The sequence below is a fragment of the Glycine max genome, chromosome 15, assembly GCF_000004515.6.
Source record: "Glycine max cultivar Williams 82 chromosome 15, Glycine_max_v4.0, whole genome shotgun sequence".
Lineage (NCBI taxonomy): Eukaryota > Viridiplantae > Streptophyta > Magnoliopsida > Fabales > Fabaceae > Glycine > Glycine max.
The window spans coordinates 13,327,092-13,342,591 of NC_038251.2; the positions used below are offsets into that span (position 1 = coordinate 13,327,092).

The 15,500-nt window shown below is 29.3% G+C and overlaps 1 protein-coding gene across 1 annotated transcript; it reads right to left on the bottom strand.

Annotated features, from left to right (window-relative positions):
• Nucleotides 1-6,885: 6,885 nt before the first annotated feature.
• LOC100806558 (protein RGF1 INDUCIBLE TRANSCRIPTION FACTOR 1) lies at nucleotides 6,886-12,978 on the bottom strand. Its single transcript, XM_003547373.5, has 4 exons — nucleotides 12,443-12,978; nucleotides 10,649-10,723; nucleotides 10,215-10,355; nucleotides 6,886-7,580 (listed from the first exon to the last, which is right to left on the bottom strand). Exons 1-4 carry the CDS (start codon nucleotides 12,689-12,691, stop codon nucleotides 7,278-7,280), a joined length of 768 nt encoding a protein of 255 aa, XP_003547421.1. The 5' UTR covers nucleotides 12,692-12,978; the 3' UTR covers nucleotides 6,886-7,277.
• Between the last annotated feature and the right edge of the window lie 2,522 nt (nucleotides 12,979-15,500).

The window sequence follows — 15,500 nt, forward strand, 5'->3', positions numbered from 1 at the left end:
GAATTCAATGCTAATATAATATTTTTTATTTTAGATAGAAATAAAGTATGATATTAACATGGAATATCATAAACAAAATTAAGACAAAGATAAAAACAACTTAAAAAAATTGCATGTGGTTTAATTTAATAATTTTATAAACTATGTGAGTTATGATGCATAGTTTCTGCCTTCTCCAAATTGTGGAGGATTTTAAAAATCATGGGTAGTTTATGTGTGTTTGAGTGTGATTGTGGAGGATTTCTTTGTGTTCTGGTTGATAACTGTTGTGCATAGGTACACTTTGTAATTAGATCATCTAAAAATTGTCAGATTTTTCATCTTTTGTTGTTTCTTTTTTTGTGAATAATTAAGATTTTGACACCATTTGAATTGGTGTCATGTAGGTGCTTAAAATGGTAAAGTTATATTGTTTTGGTGGTGTATTTGTTGCAGAAATACAAAATAAAGTTTGTTGATGGATTGGTAAGTGCACCAATTAGTCCCAAGTAGTAAAGTTAAAATGAAAGTTCAAGTATCGTATCCATAGGGACTTTATTTGTATTCAAGTAGATGAATATTTTATTAATAAAAGAAGTTAAAGAAAATTGACTTGAAAAGATAATTATGAGAAAAAAAGTAATTTAAATTGGCAGAAAATTAAATCATGATGAGAAATTAAACATGAATTTAAATTAGTTAAATAAAGACAGAAAAGATGAGAAAATCCAATATTATTGTAGAAGGAAATTCAGAAGATGAGAATATTGAAACTTAGCCTACCAGAGCTACTCTGTGATATAATGTTAATGATTTTTTTTATTTATAATTATTTCAATTTACACCTTCATCTACTAGTATACTTTAACTTTGATCCCGCATATGAAAGAGTCTAATTTATCTATTTTCTCTCTCAAATCTCTTCGTAGAGCTAAAATAGTAAATTGTATTAAGGATGTAGATGTATAACATGGTAAACAAATATCAAAATATCCCTAGTGATGACTTTATGTAGATACTCTTTCTCAGTTCTATTAGAAAATAATATTTCACAACACTACCCCTAAAACTTACTATACAAATGGGTGATCAAGCCACAAGTAATAATATTAAGCACAAGAAAGAATAATGCAAACGTAATATTATTAAATAGATAGAAAGAGAAATTACATCAAGAGTAAATGGTTTCCAAGTTCCCAACAAATGAGGTTTAGCCTCTCATTATCATGGAGACTTTACAATTGCAAGAGAGAACTATTTAGTAAAGGGGGAAAAGATAAGAAAGGAAATGAAGGAAAAGAATGACTCTCAATGCTTGTTTCTTCTTGTTCTAGCCTTTTCTTTCTATAAGGAATTGTATTTTCTTAGAATTTTTGTGTGTCTTTTCCTTCTTCTCTTTTCTTCTTTTATAGGTGCAGATTAGCGGACTTCTGAATTAGTCTTGCTTTCCTTAAGTAGTTCTGCTTTCCTTAATTAGCCTTCTTTTCTTAATTAGTCTAATTTCCTTAATTAGCCTCATTTCCTTAATTAGTAATGATTTCCTTAATTAGCCTTTTTTTCTTAATTAGTCTTGCTCTCCTTAATTATTCTTGCTTTCTTGAAATTTATTTTACTCACTAAGTATCATAAATTCATCACTTTTAATATTCTCTGCACAAAAACTTAAATGATGTTAATTTAACAATTATTTACTCAAAAAGGAAGAATTAGGAGAGAAAATTATAAATTTCTATATATCCCAAAATATACTAATAATTAGCAGTTATCAAAGCTCGAAAAAGAAGTTGAAGATCTGGAGATTCTCGCTCAGCGAGTTATACGCGCTCAACGTGACGCAATCGCTTAGCGGGCAACACTCATTTAGCGCAAAGAAGTTACATAAAAAAGGCTAATATCACGTGAAGGCAGGCTTAGCATAAGTCACGCACTTAACGGGTGACCACTTACTCCTCGCTAAGCGCGACGCCCGCGCTTAGCGTGAGATCGCAAAAAATAACAGAATAGAGTTGTGTTTTAAAAGGATAAAAAGGAATGGAGAGAGGAGGATTCATTCATTATTCAGTATCCCACAGAGAGCAAGGGCTAGGGTTCATGCAAGAAGAAGAAAAATCAACTATTAGGAGTCATTTTGTGCCTTTATCTCCATTCTTCTCCACCCCCTTTGACCCCTTTTGCAATTGTAAGCTTCTCATGACAATGAGAGGCTTAATCACCCATTGTTAGGAGTTTAGTAACCAAATACTCTTGATGTAATGACTCTTACTATCTATTTAATGTTATTTCAGTTTCATTGTCTCTCTTATGCGCTTAATTTCATGCTTATGGTTTGATCACCCATATGCAAGCTATGTTTTAGAGTTTATGCATTGGAAAATATTTATCTCTTAAGAACTGGAAAATGACATCTAAATAATTCATCTCTATGGATAGAATGGTATTATTTAGTCTGTTGTATGCATCTTCGTATATAATGCGATTTAACTAGTTTATCTCTTAAGGGATTAAGAGAGGAATTAGGTAAATGCGGCTCTTTCATGTGAGGAATCATGACTAGAGTATATGAATAGATGTAGGTGATAATTAAAATAATATTAAATAGAGAAAAATTATTTATATTGCATCAAGAATAGTTTTGATAGATTAACCCTAACATATTCGTATTTTGCATTAACCATCGCTTCATTGTTTCGAGTGTTTGTTTTTCTTGCCTTGCACGCGTGTTAGATAATTAGTTTAATTTTATGTCAATTTGTTTTTAATGTTCTAAATCACAAATACTTAAATCAATTCATTAATTGTTTGGGAATTGGATAGAACTAACTCTCAATATAAGCAAAGTTTCTGTAGATTCAACACTCAGACTTTTATTTTACTTTAGTACTTGAACGAATGGGTGTATTTGACAATGAATTAACACTAATGCATATATGTTTGTGTTATGATGCATAGTGACGTTACGGTTGTGTTCTAATTTGATTATGTATTGACAATGAAACGAAAACTCAAAGTTGATTAGGGCAAATTCAAAGGGAGCAAATTGTGGGTCCATGTTGAATACATTTTTTCACTTTAATTGATTCTTGTGATATTTAACTGTAAAAAATTATAATTTTAATTTGGAATTAAATAGTGATGATTTTTTAGTCACATAAATCATATTATTATTATTATTTCAACTCTTTAAACTCCTTGTGTTACCAACAACAACCAAAATTCTAAATAGAATCACAGCGTAAAACACGATTTAACAATGCTCACCATGTATGTATGTAATAGGGAATAAAATTTTTATTTTTTTCTTATATCTTAATTATTAATCAATAATAAGGTTACAACAATTTATATGATAACAATATGAGTTATACATAACACCTGTTTCCGCCTTCTCCTAATTCTCCTTTATATAACATGATGCATTCTATATATTGTTCTCATAGACTCATAATGTTCTTTTCTATTGACAAAATTTATATTATCGAACCATAAAAAGCTAAGCCTAACACAAGGTGTACTGCAGCGTTCACAACAATTTCTTTTTTAAATTTTTTACTATTGATAATGAGGAGGGCATAGCCCAAACAAACTACAAAGAAATTCTACGAGTCAAACGAAAACTCATTTGTCAAAAGCAATGCAATCACCCTGCAAGTGGTGTAAGAAAAAAAAATGTAATCCTATATCCGAACCATATTAACTTCTCTACAATCATGAACAACACGAATCTCCCAATCATTCGTCCACCATTGATGAATAGATTTCACGATAGACCAATATGGATGAAGATGATTAACCCCATGCATGGTTAACCAATTGAACCACAACTTTGAAGTCACTCTCCACCAATCAATTATCCCCGCCCACAAAGCTCAGACATAATAAGGGGACCCCAATTCCCATGCATATCACGTAACACACCCGCACAAGATGATTGTAACCCATGCTCCCTAAAGACCCATCAATGTCCCACCAAAAATCATACTTACAAAAGTCAAGCTACACAATAACCTCCCTGTAACTCAATGACAGAGTTTCATATTCAATCTTCTCCAATTAGATTCTGTTAACAAGCTATAGCTAGCTAACGATTGAAGAAATTTTCGTGGACTCATAATGTTTGTATTTATATATTAGTTTTCGTTAGACAAAATCTACATCAATGGAAGCAAACCCGACCAATGACTTAACATTATTATTTTTTTGTTATTATATGACATTTTCTCCAGTGCATTTAAACAAATAATATCTATACAATTTATATTCGGTTAATTAAAATTTTGCTCTCCTCGCCTGGCGCTTAATTTTTTGCTTTAGTCCTTTCATAAAATTCTTCACACTTTAATCCCTATATAAAAATAAATAAAATTAACACTGGCTTTCGTCTCTAGAAAAAAAAAACATATATATCTATATATAAATGTAACGCCGTTAAAATTTTAATAAACGATGGGTATCGATATGTAAATAGTTTTTAATGTAGGGGTTAAAATATAATGTGTAAACTTAAATGATCCAAGTTAACTATAAAGAAGTATTTTAATTAAAGAAAATAAATTAAATGCATACAATTATTAAGAGTTGCATTAATTTAGAAGATAATAAATGGTAAAATTAAAACGGGAATATCGTAGTGCAGTGTAATATGATAACCGTTGTTGTAAAGCTTTTCTTACAATGTCATATTAAATGTTGCGCTTTTACCTACTAGCATAGTAAAGTTTATATTAGTTCTATAAGATTACTCCAAAGCTAGGTGGAATGTTTTATGACGTTAGCATAACTACCTATCATGTACGATCCAAGCTTGAAGGAAAATTCTTATCCATTAGTACTGGTTTATTCTATACTCACTCGAAGATTCTTCTAGGCATGCAGCTTGCACTGAATATCCTCCATGCACAGTTTTTACTCTTTACCAAGACTCCCACGTCTCTATTCAAAGTATTTTACTTTTACTATGCAACAATATATATGCATTCAAGGGTAATAGTGTCTCTGTCGTGGTAACAGCCAAAAACATAGACCAGCAAGACGTACGTGACAAGGTTTGGAACTGACCTAGCTAATTTCAGAATTCTTGAGTTTAATTAATCGTCTTATTTAATTCACATAAGTTTTTTGAAGGTGGCTCGTAAGTATAAATATTCACAAATCCATTCATTTATGATAAAATTTCTAATATACATCAAGATAAATAATAATTAAGAAGCCTACACAAACGTATGTAGGTCAACAAGTTAAAAAAAACTTAATAGATTATATAACTATATAATTTAAAAATATTAATAGTAAAAATTTAGTGTATTAATAATAATATCATTGTTATGTTTATATTTATTTAATTAACTGAGTTATTATATCTAAGCTAGTTTTTCTCAATAGCCAAAAGCATAACCTAAGACTATAATATAGGTCAAGCCATAAGTTTCTTAGGAGTAAGCTAACCTATTTTCATCTCTAAGCATATGAGACTATGCTCTTGAAAACCAACTCTTGTCACTTAAAGAGAAGCACAAATGCCATAGAAAAATTGTTTGAAAAGTTCATCATGCTAATAAATTTTCATAACTAATTCATATAATACACCTATTCATCATGTAAGAATTTCAATCTTAAAAAACTGTAAATAATAGAATAAATGGGTGACAAAGATATCAAAGCTCTTGAGGACTGTATCATATAAGCTTTGGCATTTGTACGTAGCCTGTAGCATTAACTATACAATTTTTTTTATATTAAAAATATATCAATAAATAGAGAAAGGATAAGGAAAAGCAAAAGGAGGAGAGAATAATGTATATGAAACTGTTAGGAAAAAAGGAAAAAAATAAATTTCGGGGTGAGAGGAGGATCCGTTAGCCCACAAAGTACTGGCAAAGAACATTGCAAGATGTTTCCGAATGAAACAAGAATAACTTCATATGGATAAAATATCATCTCACATTTTTTCTTGACACTTCTTTTTATACTTGAGTTTGATCTTGTCATTAATCATTCAACCATTGTTATTTGTAAGTTTAATGTATCTTAATCGATGGTGATAAAATAATTGCAATATAAAATGTTCATGATTTTATTCATAATAGGAGAAGAACTGCATAATGAAGTTATAGACATAATAACATGTGAGCCAAGTGTGTTGACTAGGGGTACCTATATATATTATTAATAACATTTGCAAAATTGGAGGAATTTGGTCTATCAATAGTACAATAAGAATTTTACAAATACCCTTGATTTATTACCTTGTTTGCATCAAATGGGTAAGCCCATATCTAATAAGAATTTTACAAGTATAATTGATTTATATATTTGTTAGTTAGGGCATTTCTAAAATTTACCACATGAAAATATGATATATTCCAAAATGTTGGATCAAGAATTCATGATTAGTTTTCCTAAAAAAAAAAAGAATTCATAATTAGACAAATAAAAGATAATAAGTTAATTCTTTTAACTTTCAAATCTAATTCTTAGGTCAACTGTGGAAACAGGCCTAAGCTGTTTATTTTTCGTTAACACCTTTATAGGTCAACCTCTTGAGGGATTAGTTTTATAGGTTTCTTTTTCTTAATAATTATTATGCCTTTTTACTAGGAATCTCGAGGTAAAAATAACAAAAAGATAAAGGTACTGTGACTGCGGCCTAGAACCTTCGAGCCTAGATCCTATTGTAAAAAACACTCTTCCCAGAAATATTGTTCAGAAAAAGTTACTACTTTTATTACTTTCATATAAGGTTGAGTTATATAGGAAAATCCCAAACGATAACTTCAGAAAGAGAATTTAAGCATTGTAAAAAAGAATTAATGTTTACATATAAAACAGAGTAAAAGCTTCTCTAATACTTTCATCCAAATTATAATTGAAGACTCCAAACTAAAAAGCAAACCAAACACGGCAAATATAAGACAAGGGGGGGAATTGTATTTTTCCATTTATACAACAATACATATCGTAAACAATGCATAAGCCAAATTTCCATTAGCACCCAATACAAAATCGGTGGTTTCAACAACCGCCAAAGATGTCAATGGAAAATCCTAACTATGCATGATTTAAATACCATAATTTCATTCATAAAAAAGCTCTTAAAACTAACCACGCCCTTAAAGGAAATCTAGAAAAGAAAAGCACATATTACATATAGTTTTTTCTTCCCCATACATATATCACAAATTATAATTAAAACTCAAATTTTTTATTTTGGTCGTCATAACTTTATACTAATTAATAATAATATATTATTAATTAAAAATTCACCGCTTTTATTATAATTATAATAATAATAATCATCATATTTAGGAGAGAGGGGCCCTATGAGGGGCACCCTTTCTTCTGCTGCCAAGAGACAGGACGATCCCAGGGAGGAACCTGTTGGCCTTGCCCTTCTTCACGTTGTTATTAGGTTCGCATGAAATTACGGAATTGCTGGTGGCCTCAGTGTTGGAATAAGAAGAACTAGGGGCAATTTGGGTATCTTCCTCAGTTACCTCTGAGCCATCCACTCTTAGACCCTCGAACTGCGAAATTGCAAAATCAGATTCGTCGAATCGATGTAAAATGCTGCCCAAGCTTTGACCCGCGTACACCATGTAATCAACCTGCACTTATATTCATGGTTTACAACATTAACACAATTTAATACCATAATGGATGATGTAGGTGGGAAAAAAAAGTAATATTATTTTTAGATAAATTTTTCCTTTTACAAGAAAATTATAATAGATCTGAGGGAATAATAATAAAAGAAAGTTTTTAAATATTAATAGTTAAAATTATTTTTTAAAATTCAAAATGTTTAACGAGTGTCTTAAGGTATTAATTAAAAAAATAGTATAAAGTTATACAAAAGAAATATAAGTTTGTCCAGTGATGAAAGAAGAAAAGAAAAAGAGGTCATGAATTTATATTTTTCAGTTAACAAAAACTACCAATGCTAATAACTAATATTTACTGATAAAAAATTATATAAAAAATGTTAATGATAGTGCTCAACGTGATTTACAATGAATTCAACTATAACTTTAAATAAAAAATTAATTGTAGATTCCTTAAGCAGTGTTTTGAAAACACTTGTTTAAAAGACCCTAAGTGCACATTTAAGCAATAGTATATGTATTGTTGTATTCCAAATTATATTCATTCTGTAAGTAACATTTACTTAAGTTATAAAAAGTAAATTATTAATTAAGTTATAAATAAACTATTTTAGTCATATTCTTCGACGATTAATAATGAATTTAAATTTAATGTTATTATTTTATTATGTATAGACATGCATGTGATGTTACGAATGGTTTGACATTTCTAGCGCAGCTCCGTCAGATGATAATTGAGAAGCACTTTCTGCGACATGCAAGTGATATTGGAGGCAAGCATAGAAGGTAGGGCTAGGGTGGTGTTAAGAAATGACATGACTCTTGATAATGTTATCAGGGTACGGATAAAAAAATTATGTTATCAGGGTTGAGGAAAAGTTCTTGGAACTTATTAAACATGGGTTTGTTGTTATGTTATAGATTCAAGGACTCAAGGGTGTTCTCTTTTGTTGATTAATTATTAAATGGGTTGTGATTGTGTTATAGATTCAAGGACTCAAGGGTGTTTTTCTTTTGTTGATCGGTATAATCAATCCTAGTGCCTGTATTAATATTGATCAATGTTATAAAAAAATTGCGATTGATGTATGAATTATGATATTCTCTCAATAGATTCTCTTTGCTGTGGGAAAAAAAAATGTATTGACATGCATGAAAAAAAAATGTTTGAAATAATTATATGAATTCAACTTTTGAATGGAAAACGCATAAAATATTTTATTAAAAGTAAATCCTTATTTTATTAGCATCACAATTGAAGCGGTGAAGATCAACTTCAGTTATTAAGGATAGCATAAAATATTTTATTTAAAGTGAATCCTTATTTATTAGCATCACAATTGAAGCGGTGAAGATGAACTTCAGTTACTAAGGATAGACACCGACAATATTTTTCACTACGTAAAGCAGGTTTTATTAACTTTCAAACGTTTACTAATTAAATGACAAAAAATGATAAGCATTAAAATGATTTCTATTAGTATAGCTTTTATTGAATTACAGTAGTAAATAATATTAGTCTAAGTAATAAGAAGATATACTAACAGTTGGTGTACTAATCAGATACATTAATTCTCTATATCAATGATATTATGTTCACTATTGTATCTATTATAACATTAGTACATTATATTATTAATTAGTATAGACAAACATCGTTTATAATTAGTTAACATTATTTCAGTATTTTATTTCACATTTAAGTCTTTGGATTAATAAGAAGCTAATTCATTAATGTATGAAGTAATTAATCTTTCTTTAAAAAATGTCATTTACAAAAATATTCATATAAAAATAAATTAATTCGAAAAAACACATGTTTGCGATATTAAAATATAATTTTGTTTTGCCTTGTGCAGCTTACATACCCCGTTTTCTTCCAAGGGCAATGTTTGTGGAGGAGTGTGAGAGGGAGAGACAATCAGAAATGTAATGAATGATGTAATAAAAGTATAAACATAAAGTGATAAAAAGAAGAAGCAAAAGAGATGTAAGGAAAAGTAGTGCAAGAAAATAAAAGTCCTTTCGTCTAATTAACACCAGGAAAGTAAAAGAATTTGAAAGTGACTTGAATATTTCATAAATGCCAATATCGAATAGGGTAATTTTATTTACCCAAATAAGGATCCTTGCAAATTTCATACTAGTAGATCATATCCTATCAATAGTTTTCTCCTCTACTTTTCTTTTTCTCTTTCTTACTTCTTTTCTCACATCAAATGATCCATGACCCCCTATTGATGTTTCTTTGCCGAGAAAAAAAAAATAACATGAAATTTCCTTTTCATTTCCGAAAGACAACATTCTAATTTGTTATTTTTAATGATGCAATCAATGGATGGAATTAAACTTTTGTTCCTTTTTATAATAAATCTGTATAACTAATAAGAAAGAAATGTTCATCCACAAAGAGAGAGAATGTAAGATTTGAATCCCCCAATATAAACACGCACACACATTCCTTACAAGACCTACCTATAACTCTTCAATTATAGCATTTTCGATATTGAAAGCTTTTACTCAAGTCAATTTTGTTAACACAAGTATAATTTAGATTTTGACCACTAATTTAAGTAAGATTAAGACCAAAAGAAGAAAGAAAGAAAGAAATCAAGAGTGAGAAATGAGATGAAAAACCTTGCATGATAGAGAACAGAAATGGAATGGCTCCTGAAGAATCCTGTCACAGGTGAAGCAAGAGTTGGCAGGACCTTTGCATGTCCTTGATTGTGGCCTCTGATTTAAGAATATTACTTTGGCGCTGTTTATAGTATAGGGCTGCCATGTATCCAATACAAACAAGGAATGTCCATTTCAGTCTCATAACTATGATTATTCTTCTTTCAAAATAACAAAAGGATTATACAATTACTTTTTCAATCTATTTATCACAACCTAAAATTATTTCGATATTAATTTAATAATAATGCCATCAAATATTAGTATTTAATTGCATTTACTTTCTCGATGAAAATTAAATAATTAAAATATAGTATTGGACAACTCAATTGTTGTAGTATATAAATCTGCAAACTTTTTTAATGTTGTTCCTTGGCAGAAATTTGTCTGACCTGAATATTGGAACAATCAATGAGTTTTTCCAGATCATCTAATCGAATCACGTCGTGGTAAACATACCTTCGCACCTGTGACATGGTATAAGAGCCTCTCATTATTGGTGATTCAAACAAATGAGGTTAACTTTGAACAAGTAAAAATAAAAACAAAGCTAGTATAGTAGTACTATACTTTCCATATTTTATATCAACAAAGTTAGCTCAAGTTTCTAGTATCCACCTTTATATCTCTCTCTCTTTTTCTTCTCTTGGGGTAAAGGTAAACTTAACTGTCACCAGTTACTAGCTCAATAAATGAAATGTGAGTATTTATTGGGAGGAAAAGGGTAAATTGTGAGGAGTTAAATTAATGCATGAGTCTTAACCAACCTTGGTGGTGTGAAGTTTCTATCAATTCGGGGGTGGGGGGTGTTGGGGAAATTAAATGAAGTGGGGGGTTCCTGGGCAAATTATTAAATAATAGGGATACAACATGGAATTGGGAACCAGTGGGTCAAACTTTTCGCTTTCAATGAAAGGAACGGCTGATAAACCTTTACAGGGAGAAATGGATAAAAAAGAGATCTTACATTAATGGGAAAGAAACCAAAACCAAAACCATAAAGGGGAATCAAGGAAGACATGGTAAACCCTTATAGAAACCATATATATAAATATGCATAAACATAGATATGGGGAAACACCAAATACAATGAGACAATATTGGTGAGTTCGACCAGGCAATTACTCAACCAGAAGCAAAAAGCTTTAATTTTAGAAAACAAAACACTACTACTACTCAATTGTTCTTTTTTTTTTCTTTTCAATTTGTAAAAATAGGGAAAAGAATCTAGCAGAAGGAAGAAAACCCTGTAACCCCATTGACCGAATTTTGCTGGACATTCAAAAGAGAAATTGCATGAACAAAGTTAAACCAACTATCTCAATTGATATCTTTTTTGAGTTCTCCTTAGTCCCCTTACCTGTGGAAAAGAAAATTTAAGCCCACTCTTGTTTCTTTTTCTTCTTTTATTTTTTTCTCAATTTATCACAAGATTCCAGAAAAGGGATTTTTGAGTGAAGTGTTCGCAGATAATTAACAACCATGAGAAGGAAGGAACATCTTTGTGTATCTTATAATTTCATGGAAATTGCTATGAAATTCATCTGAAATGAGCAGCTGATTAATTGAAGCAATTTTAGAACTGTTCAAATAATTAAAAAAAAAATACTAGATGCTGCTGCAGCTAGGTATTTTTTGCATATATATCCTCCAAAGTTGCATGTGAGAGAAAACACAATCAAACAAGGTGACAAGAAAGTGGTCGTCTTCAAAAGGAGAATTTCGACAAAATCCTGAGAGAGATCCATCCAGCTGCATCTGAATTGAAAAAGTTTGAAAGGCAGAAACTCCAAAATAGGAAAGAGTAAAATTCTACAAAAAGGACCAAGTAACAACTAAGTGTAGTAGTAGCTATGAACAGGTAAAAGTCCAGGTGGTTTCCAAATACCCATCAAACAATTGGAGGTGCCAATTAATAAGGGCCTAATTGTTGAAACAAAAAAGACTCAACTTGCAAAACAGAAACATCATCACGTGAATAATTTACACTTGCCCTTTTGAAATTTGAAGGTGACAAGGTGAAAGGAAGAGAGAAAGAGCAAAGGAGACAGTGTGGAAGCAGCAAAGATGACACCTTTTTTGTTGGATTAAGAGAAGAAAAGAAAAGAGTGGGTGTAATGAAAATGAATGAAAAATTGTTAAGTAAAAAAGGTGAAATTAGGGGAATTGTTGGGATAATATAATACCTGGAGGAGAGGGTGAGAGCGGTGGGAAGAGAGGCAGTGGGGGCAGATGCTAAGGCAACAGTGCAAGCAAAAGACGTTCTTCTCGTTCTTCCTGCGATCCTGGTGGACCCCACAAGCACCAAAGAATGTCTCAGCCATCAACCTCTCTAGCCATGCAGGCTTCTCATTCATATTCATATTCATGTCTCCTCCCCCACCACACCCTCCTGATGATGTTGTTGTTGTTGTGCCCATCATGTCTCTCACCATTATGAAAATGAATATTTGATCTCTCTTTCTTCTATTTTTCTCTCTTTGCTTTGCTTTGGTCCCTAACCTATTTCTCTCTCTCTGATGAATGATGGATGGATATTTATGAGTTGAGGCCTCTGCCTCTCTGTTGCTATGCTAGCTACTTTGCTTATGTCAACTGCTTGATGTTGATTTCTATCTTTTTTATTTTTTTTATATGGTGAAGAGAACCCTAGCCAAAAAAAACATAATAGCATCTCTCTATTATTCTGTCTATTTATAGAAGAGATGGGGGGTTTGGAGAGAGAGAGAGAGAGAGAGAGAGAGAGAGAGAGAGAGAGAGAAACAGTGGAGAAGACAAGAATCCAAAAGAAAAGAAAAAATAACTAGTAATAATAAAAAGGAATATGAAATTGGAAAGAGAGAGAAGAAACAGTGACAGAAATGAATGGTGTGGTGGAAAGAGTAGAGAGTGGTTTTAATGGCGGGAAGACAGCCCACCAATCTGTACTGTCTGTGCATACTAACAATTTTTCCCCCTCAGTCATCTGAGCACTCTCCACTATGACACAACCTCATTTATTAAGGTCATCCACTTTTATATTTGACCAAATGTCCTTACCGGTTGCCCCTTTACAACTATGCGCATGTTTCTATAAATATATATACATATATTTGTTTTTTTTAAATAATATAATACAAGTTTAATGTCCATTCCATTGTAAAACATTTTTTAAATAGATATATACATGTTTTTTTAAACATTTTAAAATGTAAATCAATTATAAATTATTACTCATATGACTTTAATTATCATAAAAATTCATCAACTTATATATGATAAGTTATAGTTGAAATTATTTTAAATGGTTAATGTATAACTTACTTTTACATATAATAAATAGTTTGTTTTTTATATATTATTAATGTAAAGACTTAATTATATTTTTACTTTTGGATTTAATTATATCAATTAAATACTTAATATCACAAATGCTTGTTTTAATCCCGAAATTCCAATTGTGTTAATTGAATCACACGCATGAAAATTATATGATTTTGTACCCCATATATATATAAAGAATAATGAGTCCATTAAATAAAGGAATTAAAATAACTTATAGACCAAGTGACTCAATTAAAATATATGAGATTAAAATTAGATACACATTTTGAATACTTAAAATGTCCAATTGAACAATACTTTTAAGCTCAAAAGTGCAATTTAGTCAAACTTTTATATTGCCCGTTAACTAGAAATTAAGAAAATATAATTTATAAGATAGTTGTTATAAAAAAATGTTAGAAAATATACTATTTAAATACTCTCATGGGTTAAAATTTAATGAACATTATAATCAAATGGAAAATGCTAAAAATTACGAAATTTGTTTTTCTCAAAAACGCACGAATGTTGATTTTCGCGAAATTCTTCTCTAATTTTATAATTATCTTCACCAAGATTTGTTTTAGAAAAAATCAGCACCGTAGATGTTGAGATTTGTATGATTCATCCAAAAATATATATATTTCGTACTAAACAGCCTTGCTCTAATCAAATATATTGATTTCTATAGGAGCTTGATTTTGTAAAAAATCTTTATATTATCAATGCATTATATATATATATATATATATATATATATATAAGGATTAATTAATATTAAATTTGACATTTTTAAAATGGTATTTCTAATAATATTTTGTTAAAAAATTCTTTTAATTATTAAATTAAATACTATTGTTATATAATAATTTCATATGCAAAATTTTACGTGATTTAGAGCTTATAAATATATAATTTACTTGTAATCATTTTTTATATTTGAAATAATGAAAATCAAATGGTGTAAAAAATAAATTGTATAAAATCTTATAAATATAAATTTTTTATAAAAATTTTAAATTTCTATATAAATAAATAAAATTTTAAATTTAATGGTTAGATTAATAAAATATTAGTTCACGTTTGATGTCCATTAATATCCTTCTCTAAGTATAAATTAAAATAGTTATCTTAAAGAATTATATGACTTTTAAGAAATCTTGACTTATGTGATATGATCTACTCCCTCCAACTTTATATATAAGAAAAAAATAATAATTCAGAAAAATTAGAAATATTAGTTAAATTCATTTAGTTTTTTCAATTGCATCTAAAAATGAATTGCATTCCTTAAACTATCACTCATGACTAAGGGATAATTCAGTTTATTAAACACAATGCATGAGATATTGTAAAATCTCAAGTATCCTTTTTTAATTCCTATGGATAAGAAAACTTCCATTCGGTGGCAAATGCACCGGTGAGAATCTGAGGGCAATTGTTTACATAAGATTTTTTTTTATTTGCATATGTATAATAAAAAAAATTACCCCAACAAAAAACAAGTATTGTCCCAAAAGGTAATTTTTTTAAAAAAATGAATGTAAAAAATATTAAAAAATAATAAAAAGACAATAAATTGATACTAAATCTACAACTTTATCTTTTTAATTTTCAGGTATAATTACCAATTTGATTGTCTAATTTATTTTTTAGATTTAATTTGATCCTTAATTTTTTTATTAGGTTCAATTTGATTTTTTTATTTTTTTAAAGACTTAAATATGTTTTTATCCTTAATAAATATTTAATTTTTATATTTGCTCCCTAATAATAAAATTTTATTTTACGTTAAGTTTCTAGTAAGATAACAATTTTATTTTCGTTCTCCATATTTTATTTTAGTCCTTGGTAAATTAATAAATTTTGTGTTTGTTTTATGATAAATTAACGAATTTTATTTTAATTTTGACTAATTACAAATCAATAAATTTTATTAAG